Genomic DNA, 18,542 nt, shown 5'->3' with positions numbered 1-18,542 from the left:
GCTAATGTACAGCAGCACAACAGGCATCATATTATCAGCTCCTCTATCATAAAAATGCTACAGAAATCGTTGCTGTGTCACATCAATAAAGATTTAATTTTCCCTAGCCCTCTATATGAAAACTCTACACCATTGTTAACGAGGGGAATAAAAATTTCTTGCTGTGGTTGCCTAGCAAATAATGCTGATTCCAGACACTGTGCTACTAATGCTTTCTGATGGTAGTGCAATGTGAATAAAATATAACTTCTGAATATGCATGCCAACATGTTAAAGACTGCACTGTGTTATTTTGTCCCACTGCTCTTTACTATATTTAGCATTACTAGTATACAGCTTCCCATCTTGGGTAGGGCTAAGTATTTGTGCATTGTAAATACAAACGAATCCAAGTACCCAGAGGATTCAACTGTTATTTCTTTTGTTGAAATACAATAGTCAATCTTTTTTTTATTGTTCAAAATTTCCTACACAAATATATTTAATTATAATGTGGTGCTAAAACCATTACTTCCAGGGTGCTGTGAAAACAAGTTCCACTTACAGCACAGCACAAATTGTTTGGAATAAATACTGGCGTTATGTAAAGTGAATATATATTTTATTCAAAAAATTTCAAAAGGGTCCCACAATTTCTAAGAGATAGTTCTGCAGGTGAGTTTGAAAGGCTTTGTGAGTAAAACTAAAGTCATGTTTGATGACTTATAGCATAAGTTCATTGATCCTTCACTCCCAGCATACAGCTGTGACTGAAGGGAGCAGGGATTGGCGAATCAGCTCTCGAGTGTTGTGTCCCTACTTCCCACCCACGTGACCTTCAAGTATGGCCCCCCCATTGGGTCTGCGAGATTGGGGAATTTACCTTTGAGAATTTTGTTGATGTGACCTACCTACTAAAAGAGTAAGGCAACAGCTGAATAACATTAAGACACAACCTGATTTTTAACATTGATCTAATTGTCTGCACAGAGAAACTAACCAACACAGAAACTGGAAAGTCTGTAAGTAATCCCAGGCTGTGATCAGACCATTTCTGTATACTGTGGTACAGAAATCATATGATATCCAAGAGTAAAATGTATAATCTTTTCTCTTCGATTATTTTGATGACAGTATGTGTGTGTTACAGGGTTTGCCTTTGATATTCTCTTGGGTACAACAGTGCTGGTCACTATGAAAAGCATTCTAAGCATGTTATGTTTAGAGATGTACTGGTACTGTCCAATACCTATACGATAGCACAACCATAGATAAAACAATAGTATCCCACTGTGATCTGAACTGAATATCATGTCTTTCATATGTGTGCTTCTTCAATCTCTTCAAAGGCAGACCGAGAAAACTCTTGATAAGACAAGGCCAGATATGAATCGTTAAGCTGTTTTATTTCACACCAAGTGAATATACATAACAACAGTCATGATCTAGCTGACTTAATGCAATCAGTGAAACTTTGTCTTCACATAAGCATTTATTGGGTGAGCTCCTAGCGTGAGTAATTCCTCTACATTAGTAGGGTCGGTGGGGGGAGCAGGGTGCTGGAATCACATGCTGCTGCAGCCCATTAAGGCCTGAAAGAGTTTAAAGTGTCATGTTTGTTTCATTCACCAAAGGGCAATCATACATGTCAAAGTACGGCCATGTTCACATGTATCCTGTCTAGTAGCAGAGTACCCCAATTTACTGATGGGGCAGTGGAAATATTATTGCAGCAAGTGTACCAGAGAAGGGAGATCCACTTTCCTGCAGATGGTTGGCAGATGGTAAGACAAGTGGCTCAGGATGCCTGACAAGAGGTGGTAACATGTATTACTGTCAACTGCATTATTCAGCAAACCTGGCTGCAGTGCTGCTAAACATTTAATGATCTCACAAGTTGTACTAAGTAGGAGATTCTACCATATTATACTTTATTAATACTCCATAACCTTATATTAATAATATGTATTAAATCTGAATGGTATGTAGTTAATTTCCATCTACATAGTCATAGAGTATTTTGAGTGGTTCCCATAAATGCCCATTATGCAGCAAGGTGCACTCGCAGCAGCTCGCTTCAACTAGGTGTTCCTTCCTTCAGATTTTCACCTGTTGTTCACTGACAAATCCTTCCATCTACTGTACTTGTTTCAGGGACGTTCAAGTGATCACATCCACTATGGGGTACCTGCTGATATGTTCATCTCTATATATTCTCTGTTTACAGGAGAAGACTCTGAGGATGTAGCCCAAGAGATTCGTGGCAGACAAAAAGCAGGAGCTCTGGCCTTAACTCAAGTTTAGTACCAAACTTCTCCTGCTCTTTTTCTCATCCTATGCATAGTCTCCCTCACTCAGTGAAACCAAGCCATATGCTGAAGTACACTTTGATGTCAGTATTTCAATGGAAAGTGACATCTCAAGTTGTCATTGAGATCACATTGTAACAATTCTTCCTATTCTCTTTCTCTAGGTGTGTCACATGAAGCTGAATCAGGATCCAGAGAAATGAAGGAAGCCAGCAGCTCACTTGCAAAACATCAGATCAGGTGTATCCACCCTGGGGATTTTGACAGTCAAGTAAAGGAGAGTAAGTTGGGTGATCACAAAGCATGAGTGACCAGCGGGCGGTAGCAGAGGAGAAGCAGGAACCCGTTGTCTTGCATCGATCCTTAGGGCAAGGATGTGGACCTTAGCAGTCTGCTTTTAGAAGAAGGCTGCTTTCTGACCATCAAAATTTGGTGTAGTAATTGGAGACTGCACCAGACCACTTTCAACAGATGATGCAGGAGTCCACAACTTACAAATGTTTTATATTGATGCACAGAATTGAAACACTGCTGTCCGCCAAGGTGCATGTGACAAATCCAGGGACATCTGCAGCAGAGATCCTAAGACCAATCATAGCATCTCTCCTGAATGTTCAGCCTGTTGCCACAGAGACCTTAAGCTGCAATGTGCAATAGGGAACCCTCTGCTTTGGAAAGGCTTGGCTATCACATGGCGAGCCATATTATTTACCATATTTTATCATATTTGTGAAATGGATTCATGTATTACCAATATTTTAATACTGATTACCTGTGTATTAAGCCAACCAAAGGCTAATACATGAAAATCTTTTACCTCAAGTGGTCACAACACAGTATCACAATAGTGGCTAATGTGTGAAGGAAGAGGCAGTCAAATACAGAATGAAATGAGAAACAAAGGGATAAAAATAAACAAATGCAGAAAAAATAAAAATAGAAAAAAAAACAAAAGCAGGTAGAAAGACTGCAAAAGCTGAAGTTGAAAAAAATTTGACATGGTAGCTTACAAGTTTATGTTGGGATTTCCCACATGATGAGTCCTTACACCTGCTTGGTGAATCCATTTCACAAATATGGTAAAAATAAGTTATTTATAGATTAAATCATACCAATGGTTAAGAAAGAACCTGCATTGATATGGTGCATTTTCACTGGTACGTTTTGGTCTTTCCTACAATCCGTCTGCTGAAACCTGATTGAGCTTATTTAAATATATTATAATGAGGGCCAGCAGCACTGCATCTCACCCAATGCATGATACCCTGCGACCACGGTCATCTGCCCACACTCTCTGGCTATGAGGATGATGACTGCAGTATTGGTGACAGGTACTGCAAGTGGAGGTGCAAAAGGAAGAGAAAATCAGCAAGAAGTCACTCCACTTTCCTCCTTTTGTTGTGAATTTTGAATGTAACTTGTGAACATGTCACAAATTCAGTTCTGGTATGCAAGGAGGATGCATTTTGTATCCTGAGATCACTGGTAAGATATAGTGACAGAATGTATGACTGCTTCATGACCCAGTGGGAGGGAAACTCAACTCATGACTGCCCGTTTTTCTGTCGTAAAATCAGCATTAGAGCTCCAAATAATGCGTTGTGATCTGCCGTGCCTGAACTACGCTAGATGTGTGCTGGATGCCATATTGACTCAGGCAACTTTTAGTCGTCCAGGGCAGCCACCTGAAAGCAGTGGGGCCTAATAAATAAATGACCCTGATGATGTGCTGAGGGAATTCCCACAGAAATTCCCTGCCATAGTATTTATCCCTGAGCAATAAATGAGACAAGGCAGTAGATTTGTGAGGCATTGACAGTGATATTGAGGAAGTTGTTGATCACTGGAAAGATATCAGTAGAATGAAAACAGGCTAATATGCTGACCATTTTCAAAAATGTTGACAAAGCAGATGCAGGTAACTACAGACCCATTAGATTTACTTTAATACTGTGTAAATTCTTGAAATTAATTAACAAGAGTAAACTTGAGGATTATCTGTATAATAGTTATCTAGTATCAGTCAACATGGATTCAGAACAGGAAGATCATGCAAGACCAATGACATCCCAAGTGGACTGTGAAAAGCCTATGATGTGGTGTTCCTCGACTCCCAAAAAGCTTTTGACGAAGATTTGCACAAAAGTCTACTAGTTAAGCTCAGAAATGTGGTGATGCAGACAAAGTCTTGGGAATGCATAATAAATTGGTTGACGGGTAGAAAACAGAAGGTTTTAAACATTAAGTCTACAACACTCTTTTGATTTCACTCAGTTTTGTGAGTATGTATCTCACTTTTTTTCTTCCCATGGGCAGTAATTTACACTTATTTATATTAAATTTCATCTGCCATTGTTTTGTCCACTTACATATTTTGCCCAGCTCATTTTGTAGTTCCTGAGCTGCATCCTTAGATTCAACTGCCCCTCCTAGTTTAACATCCTCTGCCAATTTTGACCACTTAGCATTGAGTTTCTGAATCCAAGTCATTGATGTAAATTGGAAACAATCACAATCTCAATACCAATCCCTGGGGCACTCCACTCGGCACTTCCTCCCATTCCAACATAACTCAGCAGCAATCAACAAAGTAAATAGAAAGCTAAACTACATAGCCAAAATAGAAGGGTACAAGTGAGAGGAAGTCATGTTTAAAGTTCACCAGTGTGACCACACCTTGAGTACTGTGTCCAGTTCTTGTTACTGAGTTGTAAAAAAGACATTCAAGCGCCTGAGACCATGCAGAGAAGAGCGACAAGGATGATCCCCAAAGCCACATTTTTCTAGTACTTGCCAACGGTGAGGTAGCTCACATGGAAAAATCACAGGCCTACTGACTGAAATTTTTCATCCATTGAAATCACTGGCTATAAAATTGAAGGTCATGGAACCACAATTTTCTGATGCCTCCTTGCCGTGAGTTATCTTGCCACAGCCAAGGATTTCTAAAAGGTATCCTCCATTGTCAAATGTCTGAGTTATGAAGACAAACAAAGAAACCTGGACTTTTTCAGCCTTGAAAGAAGAAAACTGAGAGGTGATCTTATTGATATATATTATAGTAAATGTTATAGAAAGGGCAATTCTGGAATATTCTATGAAATTAATTTGCAAGAAAAGGACAGGTTCAAACTAGTAAATGGTAAATTTTAGATAGATATCAGTAAGTTCTTCTTCATACAAAATCTGAAGATATTTGCCGTACACACAGCATATGTATACACATTCATACATATTCCATGATGTATGGAATGGGTAGAGTAACAAAGGCAAATACTCTAAAATCATTGAAGTAAAATTAGATGTTGAAATGGGAGAGTGTTGGGCCTTTCTGAATGGATAACCTAAAATGGGCTAAATTGTCTTCCTCATTTATGTTTATCTTGTGGCCTGCATAAATGACTGAGAATATTTTCAGATATACCCGTAAAATATACTTTATCCAAATAGTGGAAAGTGGACAACTTTGCCTCACTTCTCTTTTGAGAGAGAAAGCAATCTAGAGTCCAAAACTAGAGGTCATAAATATAAAATAGTTGCTAATAAATCCAGTAGTGAATTCAGGAGAAACTTCTTCACCCAAAGAGTGGTAAGAATGTGGAACGCGCTACCGCAAGGGGTAGTTGAGGCAAATAGCATAGATACATTTAAGGGGAAGCTAGATAAGCACATGAGGGAGACAGGAATAAAAGGGTATGCTGATAGGGTTAGATGAAGTAGGGAGGGAGGAAACTCGTGTGGAGCATAAATGTCAGCATAGACCAGTTGGGCTGAATGGCTTGTTTCTGTGCTGTATTTTCATTGTAACTCAATGTACTCATACACGCCTCAGCTAAAACCCAGGATTTGGCCATGTTCTCCCATAGCTTTCAGCTTTTGCATGAGACACTAGTCCAGAAATTGGATCATGCCCAGTTTGGAGCTGCAGGTGCCATGGCAGCCCCAGAGGCAACTTGTCAGTGGCGGGGGCATGGGGAGGTGGGGGGCAGGCAATCGATGGCTGACAGTGGACCGCAGTTTTAATGTGGAGCTGGAAGAACAGCTGCTGTGTTTAAGGTGCACCAATTTCTGGTTTGAGTACTAAAACAGGCATTAGGCTTTTTATTAGCATATTCAAGAGGCCTAATGCCTGTTTCATGCGACCGCCAGGGACACCTCTACAGCACCCGAACCAATATGGCGTCAGACATGTTTCCAACGATATTCAGGCATCGGAGCTTTGCCCCCTAAGACCATTGCTATTCCATCACCTTTTGTCCAGAATAAATTTGAAGAATTCTGCATAAATACTGCTCACACCTACTGTCCTACCTGTAGCTATGTGATGCAATCCACTTTTTCCCTTTAAACTGATTCCATCAGTACAGCGCAGGCCACTAGTTTTTCCAGCATTCATACAGATGAATCATTATTATACCTTGTTAGGTCAAACACTGTAAGGGTGATTTTAACCCTGCCTGCCTGGCAAAAACAGCGGTCAGGCAGTTAAAATCAGACAAGATTCTTAACTGCCAACATCCTGCTCCCTTCCTGCGGTCTTTAATTTTAACCTGCTCCTCTGAACAGACAGAAAGGACACCCGGCTGAAACTGGCAAGATCCTTCTTTAAATATGCAGGATTACTCTTCCAGGCCCCACAAGGAAAGTTTAGGCGTCCCCTGCCTCAGGGTCCCTCACTTCTCAATCACAAAATCCTCTTGAAATCCCCTCCCTGTGACTTGCCTGAGGCCTCCTGTTGTCCAACATTCCACTCCCACACGCCGGCCAGCTGCCACTTCTTGCCAGTTTCTGGTGGGCAACTGACCACGGGGCATGCAGATACGATCTGAGAGTTAAAATCTCCCGAGCCTCAAGCTGCCGAGGTCAAAGAGGGTTTGTTGCTCACCACAGCCCCACCCACCTTATTCCCACTTTGAGATAAAATCGGGACTTATCTCAGTATAATGCTTTACAGACTCCAGGATACTCTCACGGTTTTGATGGGGAGCACCAGACTTGTCAGTCATTGACAATCACCTGCAGGAAGCCCTTTGGACATGGCTGATAACAGACTTAAGGCATTGGAAAAACAATTTACGATCATTTTGTGTAATTTTGCACCCTTGCAGATGAATATAACCAATTGATCCAACTTCAACTGCCTAATAACCCTCTTGGCCTCACAATGTACCAAATCATAATCCATCATTGCAGCACCTGAAGTGGCTTCAAGTACTGCTTTAGGTGCCAGCTTAGCTCATCTGGAGTACTCTTGCCTCTGAGTCAGAAACTTGTGGGTTTAAGTCTCATTCCAGGATATAGTCTAAGCTGATATTTCAGTGCACTTAGGTAGTGTTGCATTGTCAGAGGTAAAGCCTAGGCTTTCTGCCTCCCCTTTAATTGAGGCGCATCTCCGGCAGGCAGGATCTCCTTCTGTCCCCAAGATGCTTCCCAATCCCAACAGTACTTGCATCCATGAGGTCATTAAACACAGGAGGGTACGGTAGTCTAGTGATTATGGCACTGGACTAGCAACCCAGATGTCACAAGTTCAAATCCCACCATGGAAAATGTACAATTGTTGCAAAAATCCAACTAATTCACTAACATCATTCAGAAAAGGTGAACTTGCCACCCCTACCTGGTCTGACCTACACATCACTGCAGTCCCACACTATTTGGTTGACTCTTAATGCCCTCAGGGCAACTGGGGATGGGCAATAAATACTGCCTTGCTAGTGTTGCCCATATCTCAAGAACAAATATGAAAGAGGAGGTGGGTTTTGCTGGCCTCGGCCACATAATCATGCCAATCTGGGAGTGGAAATATGCTCCAGGGATCTACTGCAGCCAGAGAAAGAGATTGCCTACGTAAAAATGTTTTTCAAGATCTTTGAATCTCAACCTTCCTTGGTGGGGTCTGTGCATGGCAATGCTCTGAAAGCTCTTTCAGAAGCTCTTCTCTCGCTTTGGGCTGCGGCTCCCTCCACCCACATGTGAACATTGGACACCAGCATCTAACAGTGCAAAAGGCAGGAAATAAAGCATTTGACCGCATATGGGCAGGCACATTTGACACTGCTAGGATTTCCCTCCAGAAAACACGGGGAACGGGGCTTGGGCTTAGCACATTTCCAGCCTATCTGCCCTAGATTCCCCGAGAGATCAGCGAGACAAAGCCAAAAAGTCTAGGCCAACGTCATTCCGATGATACATTAACCCAAGGCCCCATCTCCCCGATCAGGTGAACATAAAAGATCCCCTGGTACTTTTTGAAGAAGAGCAGAGGGTTCTCCCTGTGTTCTAGCCAACATTCCTCCCTCAAGACCAAGACCATCAAAAACACAGTAACTGGTTATTCATCTCAATTGCTGTTTATGGAAACTTGCTGTACTCAAATTGGCTGCCATAACAAGTGACCGCACTTCAAAAAGTAACTCATTGCATGTGAGGATATGATAAGGTGTAATAAAAATACAACGTTCCTTTGTCTTTAAAGGTAACTTGCTTTTGTCGAACAGTTCTCCTTCCCTTTGCAGTTCCTTCAATAACGTATTGCTTTGGGGTTGAGCAACTAGCAAGCCCCAGGTTCAGTTTGCAATTTCCCAACTTATTCATCCCTCAACTTAATGGGCACAAATTCACAAACAAATAAAGGAAAATTAAGTTGAAAGAAACAGGTGCTTTGTTAATTTTGACTGCTCCTAAGAACATAAGAAATAGGAGCAGGAGTAGGCCATACGGCCCCTCGAGCCTTCTCCGCCATTCAATCAGATCATGGCTGATCTTCAACCTCAACTCCACTTTCCTGCCCGATCCCCATATCCTTTGATTCTCCGAGAGTTGAAAAATCTATCTATCTCAGCCTTGAATATACTCAATGACTCAGCATCCACAGCCCTCTGGGGTAGAGAATTCCAAAGATTCACGACCCTCTGAGTGAAGAAATTCCTCCTCATCTCAGTCTTAAATGGCCGACCCCTTATCCTGCGACAATGCCCTCTAGTTCTAGACTGTCCAGCCAGGGGAAGCAACCTCTCAGCATCTACCCTGTCAAGCCCCCTCAGAATCTTATATGTTTCACTGAGATCACCTCTAATTCTTCTAAACTCCAGAGAGTATAGGCCCATTCTATTCAACCGCTCCTCATAGGACAACCCTCTTATCCCAGGAATTAATCTAGTGAACCTCTGTTGCACTGCCTCGAAGGCAAGTATATCCTTCCTTAAATAAGGAGACCAAAACTGTATGCAGTACTCCAGATGAGGTCTCACCAAAGCCCTGGACAATTGTAGTAAGACTTCCTTTCTCTTGTACTCCAACCTCCTTCCAATAAAGGCCAACATGCCATTTGCTTTCCTAATTGCCTGCTGTACCTGCATGCTAACTTTTTGTGTTTCTTGTACCAGGACACCCAAGTCTCTCTGGACACCAACATTTAATAGTTTCTCATCATTTAAAAAATATTCTGTTTTTCTATTCTTCCTACCAAAGTGAATAACCTCACATTTCCCCACATTATAATCCATCTGCCACCTTCTTGCCATCTCACGTAACCTGTCTATATCCCATTGCAGACTCTTTGTGTCCTCCTCACTGCTTACTTTCCCACCTAGCTTTGTATCATCAGCAAACTTGGATACATTACACTCAGTCCCTTCATCCAAGTCATTAATATAGATTGTAAATAGCTGAGGCCCAAGCACCGATCCTTGTGATACCACACTAATGACAGCCTGCCAACCTGAAAATGACCCATTTATCCCTACTCTCTGTTTTCTGTCCGTTAACCAATCCTCTATCCATGCTAATATGTTACCCCCAACCCCATGAGCCCTCGTCTTGCGTAACAACCTTTTATGTGCCTTTTGAAAGGCATTTCAAGCACAAACACAGGACAATAATCACTACAACTGCCTTGTAACTATGTATGAAACTGTAATTTCCAGTGAACTGAGAAACATAAACCATAGCGTACTGAGATAGCTATTTTCAGTGAAAGAAAACATTTTTTATTTTAAGTATCTGAGTAAAATTGCAATAACTATTGTTCATATGTGATTTTTAAACAGAAAATCACAGTTGTCTGAGGGGAACACAAGAAAAAAAATATTTTTTTTTAATGAACATTTTTTGAAGGGACAAACTTAAAACTAATTCTTTTCTCTTTCTCTAACCCTAGTTTGAGATGTAAGAAATGAAGAACAAGTTATAAACATGGATTTGTTTGTAGAAAAAAATATAATGCTGGTGGGGAAGGCTGAATATTTCCTTTTGTTTCCAGTCAATACCCTACCGAGCTGTAGTATGTGGACCTTTTAAAACACATGGATAGGCACAGAAGCAGTATTGTAGTTAATTAAAATAGGTTGTCAGAAAACTAACTTACAACACTTTTAGAATTTCCTTTTTACTAACAACAGGATCAAAAGAAGCTATGAATAAAACACTCCTACCTTTTAAAATGTGAAACAAGCTGAAAAGCAGGAAGACAGTAACTTTTAAAGTTGCCATTTTTCTATGCAGAAAGCTTGACTGAAATGTACTTCCCTGAGTCTTGGTTTGGTTTGCAAGTGGAAAAGGTGTATAAATGCATGGGTCTGCACTGATTATTTCTGGTGTTTCCTTTCAAAGAATAGGAGGAAGTAGCATGAACTCACATGGGAATTAACACCATGGACCATTTGCTTATCTAATCCTCTGTTCTGATTCACAGGGTGTGGGAATCTTACATCTAAAACTTCACAATGATTTGGCACCATTTCTTTATTAGTTGAAGGCCAGCTCCTTTTTAAAATTATCAATAGCATATAAGTAAAATGTCTATTCCATGTTTGTAAGAGCCTGTTCCAAATTTTTCCGTGCATTATTTGTTTTTTTTTAAGTCTATTCTGAAACAGAATACACAACATAACTACAGGAAAAAGTTTTTAAAATATATATTATATTGTCAGGAAAGTAAGTTATAATTGACACTCTGCTTTATTTCCATCTATTGGATGTGACTGTTTTTTCTATGCTTCTCTCTCTTGCTGAAAACTCCTTAATTAGAGCCAGACCTTCCAGGAGCGAGATTAGAAAACATTTCTACACACAAAGGGTTGTAGAAGTTTGGAACTCTCTTCCGCAAACTGCAATTGATACTAGCTCAATTTAAATCTGAGATAGATAGCTTTTTGGCAACCAAAGGTATTAAGGGATATGGGCCAAAGGCAGGTATATGGAGTTAGATCACAGATCAGCCATGATATTATCAAATGGCGGAGCAGGCACGAGGGGCTGAATGGCCTACTCCTGTTCCTGTTCCTATGTTCCTATCTCTAGATACTTTCTGATGTTCATTCTCAGAACTTGTCCTTGTCTGTCTCTCCCTTTTTTTACTCACTTTACTTCAGTTTTCTGCTCCATTATGTACATATCAAAGACCATCTACTCCTTCAGTTGCACTGCACTGCACCAGACAACAGAGAGTTATGTGTGCAATCTGCCTCAGAGCTTATTCCAATATATTCCAAAAGTTGGCAACTAATTATAGGACGCCAGCACATAAGATATCCACTACAGGGCTTTTCTGAATACATCACAAAACTACGCCAGCTAGTATTAATGTGCTGGTTTACAATGGCCTTTCAAAGGGGGGATTTTAACTCCATCCGCCTGGTGAAAAGCAGATGGTATGGGAATTAAAATCAAAGCGGTACACTTACCTTTCACATTGTGCCCTGCAGCCATATTCCAGCTGCTGGTTTAATAGGCATCTGAGGTGCCTGCCTGACTCAGGCAGGAGCCTCGTGAATACATTTAAATCGAGGTCCTATTAAATAGACATGACCCCAAAACCATTTTTACGGCCTACTGGGTGAAGCGCCCGCCGTGGACACTCCACTCAGTAGAATCTGTCGGCCAAGAAGCAAAGGCCCTCAAAGGTAGGTGGAAAAAGATATTTTTGTGGGGCCAGGAGGAGCAGCAGAGAAAAATGATGTTAGTTATGTGGTTACCTTGCTGCCAGCCGGGCACTCTTTGGGCTGCCTGATATTGCCCTGGCCCAAATCCAGCAAGCTGCATCGGGATGCCCATTTGGGGCAAGCGGCTCGCCCGTTCTTTGTAAATGAGGTCCAGGCCTCATATAGTCCAGGTCTCTTGCTGCACCTCCCAGGCGGTCAGCTCATGCGCTCCACTGGCCATTCTCCCAAAAGATCAAATACTTCTTCACACGTCTTTGCCAACCAGTCATTTTGTGCCAGTTGAGAGAGATCATTGCAATTCATCTTCTGACACAGCCTGAGAATTTTCCAGTCATTCCATTCAGCTTTATACTTTTCAAGTCAGATAATCTGAATTTCAGTTATGTATAATAACAGAAAATATGGAAAAAGAAGCCATTTGGTATTTTAAGATCATAAGAACATAAGAAATAGGAGCAGGAGTAGGCCAATCGGCCCCTCGAGCCTGCTCCGCCATTCAATAAGTTCATGGCTGATCTGATCCTAACCTCAAATCTAAAGAACACAAGAAGTAGGAACAGGACCCGGCCACTCAGCCCCTGGGCCCGCTCCGCCACCCACAGGGCCTTGACCGATCCGAACTCAGCTTTATGTCCAATTTCCTACCTGCTCCCCGTAACCCCTAATTCCCTTTACTTCTAGGAAACTGTCTATTTCTGATTTAAATTTATTTAATGATGTAGCTTCCACAGCTTCCTGGGGCAGCAAATTCCACAGACCTACTATCCTCTGAGTGAAGAAGTTTCTCCTCATCTCAGTTTTGAAAGAACAGCCCCTTATTCTAAGATTATGCCCCCTCGTTCTAGTTTCACCCATCCTTGGGAACATCCTTACCGCATCCACCCGATCAAGCCCCTTCACAATCTTATATGTTTCAATAAGATCGCCTCTCATTCTTCTGAACTCCAATGAGTACAATCCCAATCTACTCAACCTCTCCTCATATGTCCACCCCCTCATCCCCGGGATTAGCCGAGTGAACCTTCTTTGTACTGCCTCAAGAGCAAGTATGTCTTTTCTTAAGTATGGACACCAAAACTGTATGCAGTATTCCAGGTGTGGTCTCACCAATACCTTATATAACTGCAGCAATACCTCCTTGTTTTTATATTCTATCCCCCGAGCAATAAACACCAACATTCCGTTGGCCTTCTTGATCACCTGCTGCACCTGCATACTAACTTTTTGATTTTCTTGCACTAGGACCCCCAGATCCCTTTGTACTGCAGTACTTTCCAGTTTCTCGCCATTAAGATAATAACTTGCTCTCTGATTTTTCCTGCCAAAGTGCATAACCTCATATTTTCCAATATTGTATTGCATCTGCCAAATCTCTGCCCACTCACCCAGCCTGTCTATATCCCCCTGTAGGTTTTTTATTTCCTCCTCACTCTCTACTTTCCCTCCCATCTTTGTATCATCTGCAAACTTTGATATGTTACACTCGGTCCCCTCCTCCAAATCGTTAATATAGATTGTAAAGAGTTGGGGACCCAGCACCGACCCCTGCGGAACACCACTGGCTACTGGTTGCCAGTCCGAGAATGAACCATTTATCCCAACTTTCTGCTTCCTGTTAGATAACCAATCCTCCACTCATGCCAGAATATTACCCCCAATCCAGTGATTCTTTATCTTGAGCAATAATCTTTTATGTGGCACCTTGTCGAATGCCTTCTGGAAGTCTAAATACACTACGTCCACTGGTTCCCCTTTATCCACCCTGTACGTTATAAGCTCATTCCCTCTATAGACAATTTGCCCTATCAAAGTCCGAACCACTTTACTCAATTTCTTGAGGGAAGCTACCAACCACAGATAAAATCTTTAAGACAGTTATCTAATCTTAGCCAGAGCGCAGAGCAGTTACTGCAATTGGCCTCAGTGTCACTATAATCCAGGGAGCGTAAACAAAAATAGCCAAGGTTCCCACTTCAGTCACTAGCTTCAGGAGGGGACAAAAGGGGGAAACAATCTGAGTATATTTTCCATTCTACATGACCTGTAGCACAGCATGTAGTGCTCAGCCCTTGTCTAACCAATGGAAGTTGTGCATTTCAAGCACTGAGGGATTTCAGTGCTTGAAATGCACAACTTCAGGCTAGCTTCCACCGATATTTGTGAAAGCTTAATTTAAATCTTAAAATGCATTTAATTTAAGCAAAGCACAAATTATCATCCATGTTTACTTCTCTGGGGTGGACATACGGAAAGATCCATATGTAATTGAATTCTTAAAGGGGCAGCTGAGTTTTGCGATTTTTTTTAAAAATCAGTTTTTTATTTCCTTATAGTGCTGGTTTTATTTACTTTTTCTACTGATTTTTTAAAATTCTAAACTCCAGATAAATGCATAAATGGGGTTTCTGCTGGAGTTACGTTACGCGACCTATCAGGAGAACGTCCGAGGAAATTCCCAGCAAGTATTTTATGGGTAAAGTTGTATAAGGTGAAAGAAAGCATTCCAGGAAAATCAACAGGCACTGGAAATGGACTGGGTACACATACCATTATGCCTGCAGGCTGTGGCAATGACCAAGAACAACTACTTCTGCATCCTTTGGATCAGCATTTCTATCCTGGCCACTTTGGTTGCTGCAAGCAAATAGCAGCTGCAAGAAAGATGGTTATAAGAAACAGATTTGGAATTAAAAGTCTAGCAATGCAAAAAAATATGGTCCAAACAGCAACCAAAATTAATGCAGATTGAGCAATATAATGAAACATAAAAATTAACTTTCCAACCAACAATGAACAAGTGAGACCTTTCTACAGGTCAGGCCATCCACGTGCTGCTGCATCTGTTTCAAATGGACAAACAGCACGGGCAGTGAGGAAAGCATAGTATCTGATATGGGACCAATTTAAATAATTTTTGAATGTTTAATGAAGCTTGCGCTAGCCAAAAGCACAGATCCAGATGAACATTTTGCTTTGATTATGAAATATGTTGCATTGTGAATTGGGCATGCTAGCCTGTGTGCTTGATTTCATGACCTAGCTCATCCTGAGAGACGCTCCGTGCTGTCAAAATTGGGACTGTAAATTTTTTGAAGGCTTGGCATCAATTCTCAGTCATGGTATAATAGGCTGAGAGGTAGCTCTTTGAGGTACATATGATTTACCCATTTAATTAGAACAGAGAAAAGCTGGCTAGCCTTACCTTGGCAAATTTCCTGAGGCCATTAAACTTTTTCTGCATTTGCTCCATTGCTCTCCTTTTCCAAAACCTTCTGCAACTGCACTTCCATCACAGCAACAGAAAAGGAAGGTGTTCTGTGATATTCTCCAGCTATTCCTACTTTTCACCAGCAAACCTTTTCAGCTAGCAATTTCCTCACCAGCCAACAAGAAGTACAGCCCCTTTAAATAGCAGATGTAGTCGTGCACAATTTCCTAGCCCGAACTGATGGAGAGCTCCCAACAAAAATCCGATGTGGACTGGGAGCTCACTATGAAATTGTGTGAGATCAGTCATAGGGGATTTTGGCAAATGCTGAGCTAAATGATTGGAAAATATACTCTGTAGTTGCTCATATTTATGCATTTTGAAACCTTATAACTAGAAATATTTCTAAAGCTGTAAAGAATGATTAAGAAAACATACATTCATCTATAAAATTAATTGCTGTAGGAGTAATGTGGTGACGATACACAGCTCATGAATATGTCTAGAAGTCTTAAATATAAGATAGTCACTAATAAATCCAATAGGAAATTCAGGAGAAACTTCTTTACCCAAAGAGTGGTAAGAATGTGGAATGCGCTACCACAAGGAGTAGTTGAGGCGAATAGTATGGATGCATATAAGGAGAAGCTAGATAAGCACATGAAGGAGAAAGGAATAGAAGGGTATGCTGATAGGGTTAGATGAAGAGGGGTGGGAGGAGACTCGTGTGGAGCACAAATGCCGGCGTAGACCAGTTGGGCCGAATGGCCTGTTTCTCTGCTATAGACTCTATGTAATTCTATGTAATAAATGTAGCTTGTGGTGCCCAAAGCACAGTAGTACTTCAGGCACTAGAGCCCTATATTATTGGACGTGGAGGCCTGAAGCTTACTCTTTGCACAATGCATTGAGCGCAGGAAAGTGCAGGTGGGTAGTGCCTAGACCACTAGGAGCCTGTGCACCAACTCATTAAGGCCCCAAATACTACGCAAATTAAGGGGCTTCACCATAATGCAGCTGAAGAGGCTGACAGCACTCCAGTAACTGACCATCCATTCCCAACAGGGTCTTCGGGAAAGTCCGCTTCAAAAATTAAAATTATTGGTGCACGGTGATCATCTTTTTGTCATAGGCCCTTCTTTACTTTACAGATCACCTTCAGGAGACTTCTAGTGACTGTAAAGAGATTGCCTCACCACATTTTTTAAAAATGGCAGCACATTACTGTCAGCCAACAGCCTTTCTCTGGCAGCTAGCACCCGACATTCTAGACTTCAAGCCACATGCGGCACCGAGCACATCATGTGCTACGTTCTGGGAATGATTAAAAAATATTATGAACTGAGATTGCACCATCGTGTGAGGCCGGTTCATTTGGTCATAAGCGGAGGTGCATGCAACACTTCAGGAACAGCGGTCCCAGTGGCTCTGAACCTCAACTACATTGTTGACCCTACATCCGGGAGAACCAATACATAGTATTAACTAGTGAATAAACTAATCAAACTTAGAGGGGCTAAGACCCCTGGTCCAGGTGGATTGCATCCATGCATGTTAAAAGAAGTTACGGAAGAGATAGCATAGGCACTATTACATATATATAAAAAATCATTAGAAAAAGGTATAGTGCCAGAGGACTGGTGGACAGCTAATGTGATTTATTTAAAAAGGGAGCTGAAACTATTCAGGAAACTTTAGACCAATTAGCTTAACGTCGGGTGTAGGAAAGGTAATGGAATCCTTACTCAAAGATGAAATAGAAAAATATCTAGAAACTGAAAATATAATAAAGAATAATCAGCATGGATTTCAAAAGGGAAGGTCATGCTTGACCAAACTTATTGAATTCTTTGAAGAAGTAACAGAAAGGGTAATGTAGTAGATGTAATATATTTGGATTTTCAAAAGGCCTTCGATAAGGTAGGCAGAATGGGTGTGTAATTGGCAAATTAATTTCAATATAGATAAATGTGAGGTGGTATATTTTGGTAGGAAGAATAAGGAGGCCACATACTCCTTAGAAAATAAGAGTCTAAATAGGGTAGAGGAACAGAGAGATCTGGCGGTACAGATGCACAAATCACTAAAAGTAGTGATGTAGGTTAATAAGGCCAGGAAAAAAAGCAAACTGGGGTTCATTTCTAGAGGGATAGAATTGAAAAGCAGGGAAGTTATGTTAAACTTGAATAGAACCTTGGTTAGACCACACTTGGAGTACTGTGAACAGTTCTGGTCTCCATATTATAAAAAGGAGATAGAGGAACTGGAGAAGGTGCAAAAAAGATTTACTAGGATGATACCAAAACTGAGAGGTTATACCTAGCAGGAAAGAATGAACAGGCTGGGGCAATTTTCTCTAGAAAAGAGAAGACCAAGGGGTGACCTGATCGAGGTCTTTAAGATTATGAAAGGGCTTGATAGGGTAGAAGTAGAGAAGATGTTTCCACTTGCGGGGAAACCAGAACTTGGGGCATAAATATAAGATAGTAACTAATAAATCTAATAGGGAATTCAAGAGAAACTTCTTTACCCAGAGAGTGGGTAGAATGTGGAACTCGCTACCACAAGGAGTAGTTGAGGCGACTAGCGTAGATGCATTTAAGGGGAAGCTAGATAAACACGTGTGGGAGAAAGAAGGGTATGTTGATGGGGTTAGATGAAGAAGGGTGGGAGGAGGCTCGTATAAAGCATAAAAACCAGCATGGACCTGTTGGGCCAAATGGCCTGTTTCTGTGCGGTACATTCATGTTATTCTATGTAATGAACACAGGTTTAACCTGTGACTGCAATGAGCTCCCAAAATGAGCCAAACTATTGTAGAAAGGAATAGAATGTCTATCCACTGAGTCAAAATCGTATTGTTAGAATGTGTTTTTGTAATAATAGAGAGAACTTCAGTCCTGGTCTATTTACCAGAAATAAGAGTTCTGAATGCAAGAATCAAACACTTACAAGTTTATTAAGGGTTAAATGAACATATACTCACAGCCAACCCCGAGATTACAAGCTGTGCTTTGCTGTAGAACAACATACGTTACAGTCAGTTGAGCTCAATCTTCTCTCCTCTCTCTTCCTTTTTCTAACTCATGGCCACGATCTTAC

General features: G+C 41.2%; 1 protein-coding gene across 3 annotated transcripts in view; it reads right to left on the bottom strand.

Moving 5' to 3' along the window:
- The window catches only part of LOC137332465 (endothelial cell-specific chemotaxis regulator-like), a 45,788-nt gene extending 34,954 nt beyond the window's left edge, over positions 1-10,834 (bottom strand). For all 3 annotated transcript variants that reach the window (XM_067996332.1, XM_067996334.1, XM_067996333.1), the window contains exon 1: positions 10,724-10,834. In XM_067996332.1, coding sequence (XP_067852433.1) covers positions 10,724-10,781 — 58 coding nt within the window. In that variant the 5' untranslated portion in view covers positions 10,782-10,834. The remainder of the gene's footprint in view (positions 1-10,723) is intronic.
- Positions 10,835-18,542: the final 7,708 nt, after the last annotated feature.

This window comes from Heptranchias perlo, chromosome 14, assembly GCF_035084215.1.
Source record: "Heptranchias perlo isolate sHepPer1 chromosome 14, sHepPer1.hap1, whole genome shotgun sequence".
In the NCBI taxonomy this organism is placed as follows: Eukaryota; Metazoa; Chordata; class Chondrichthyes; order Hexanchiformes; family Hexanchidae; genus Heptranchias; species Heptranchias perlo.
Note: the sequence above shows the minus strand (reverse complement) of the source record. Positions and strands in the feature narration are given on the sequence as shown.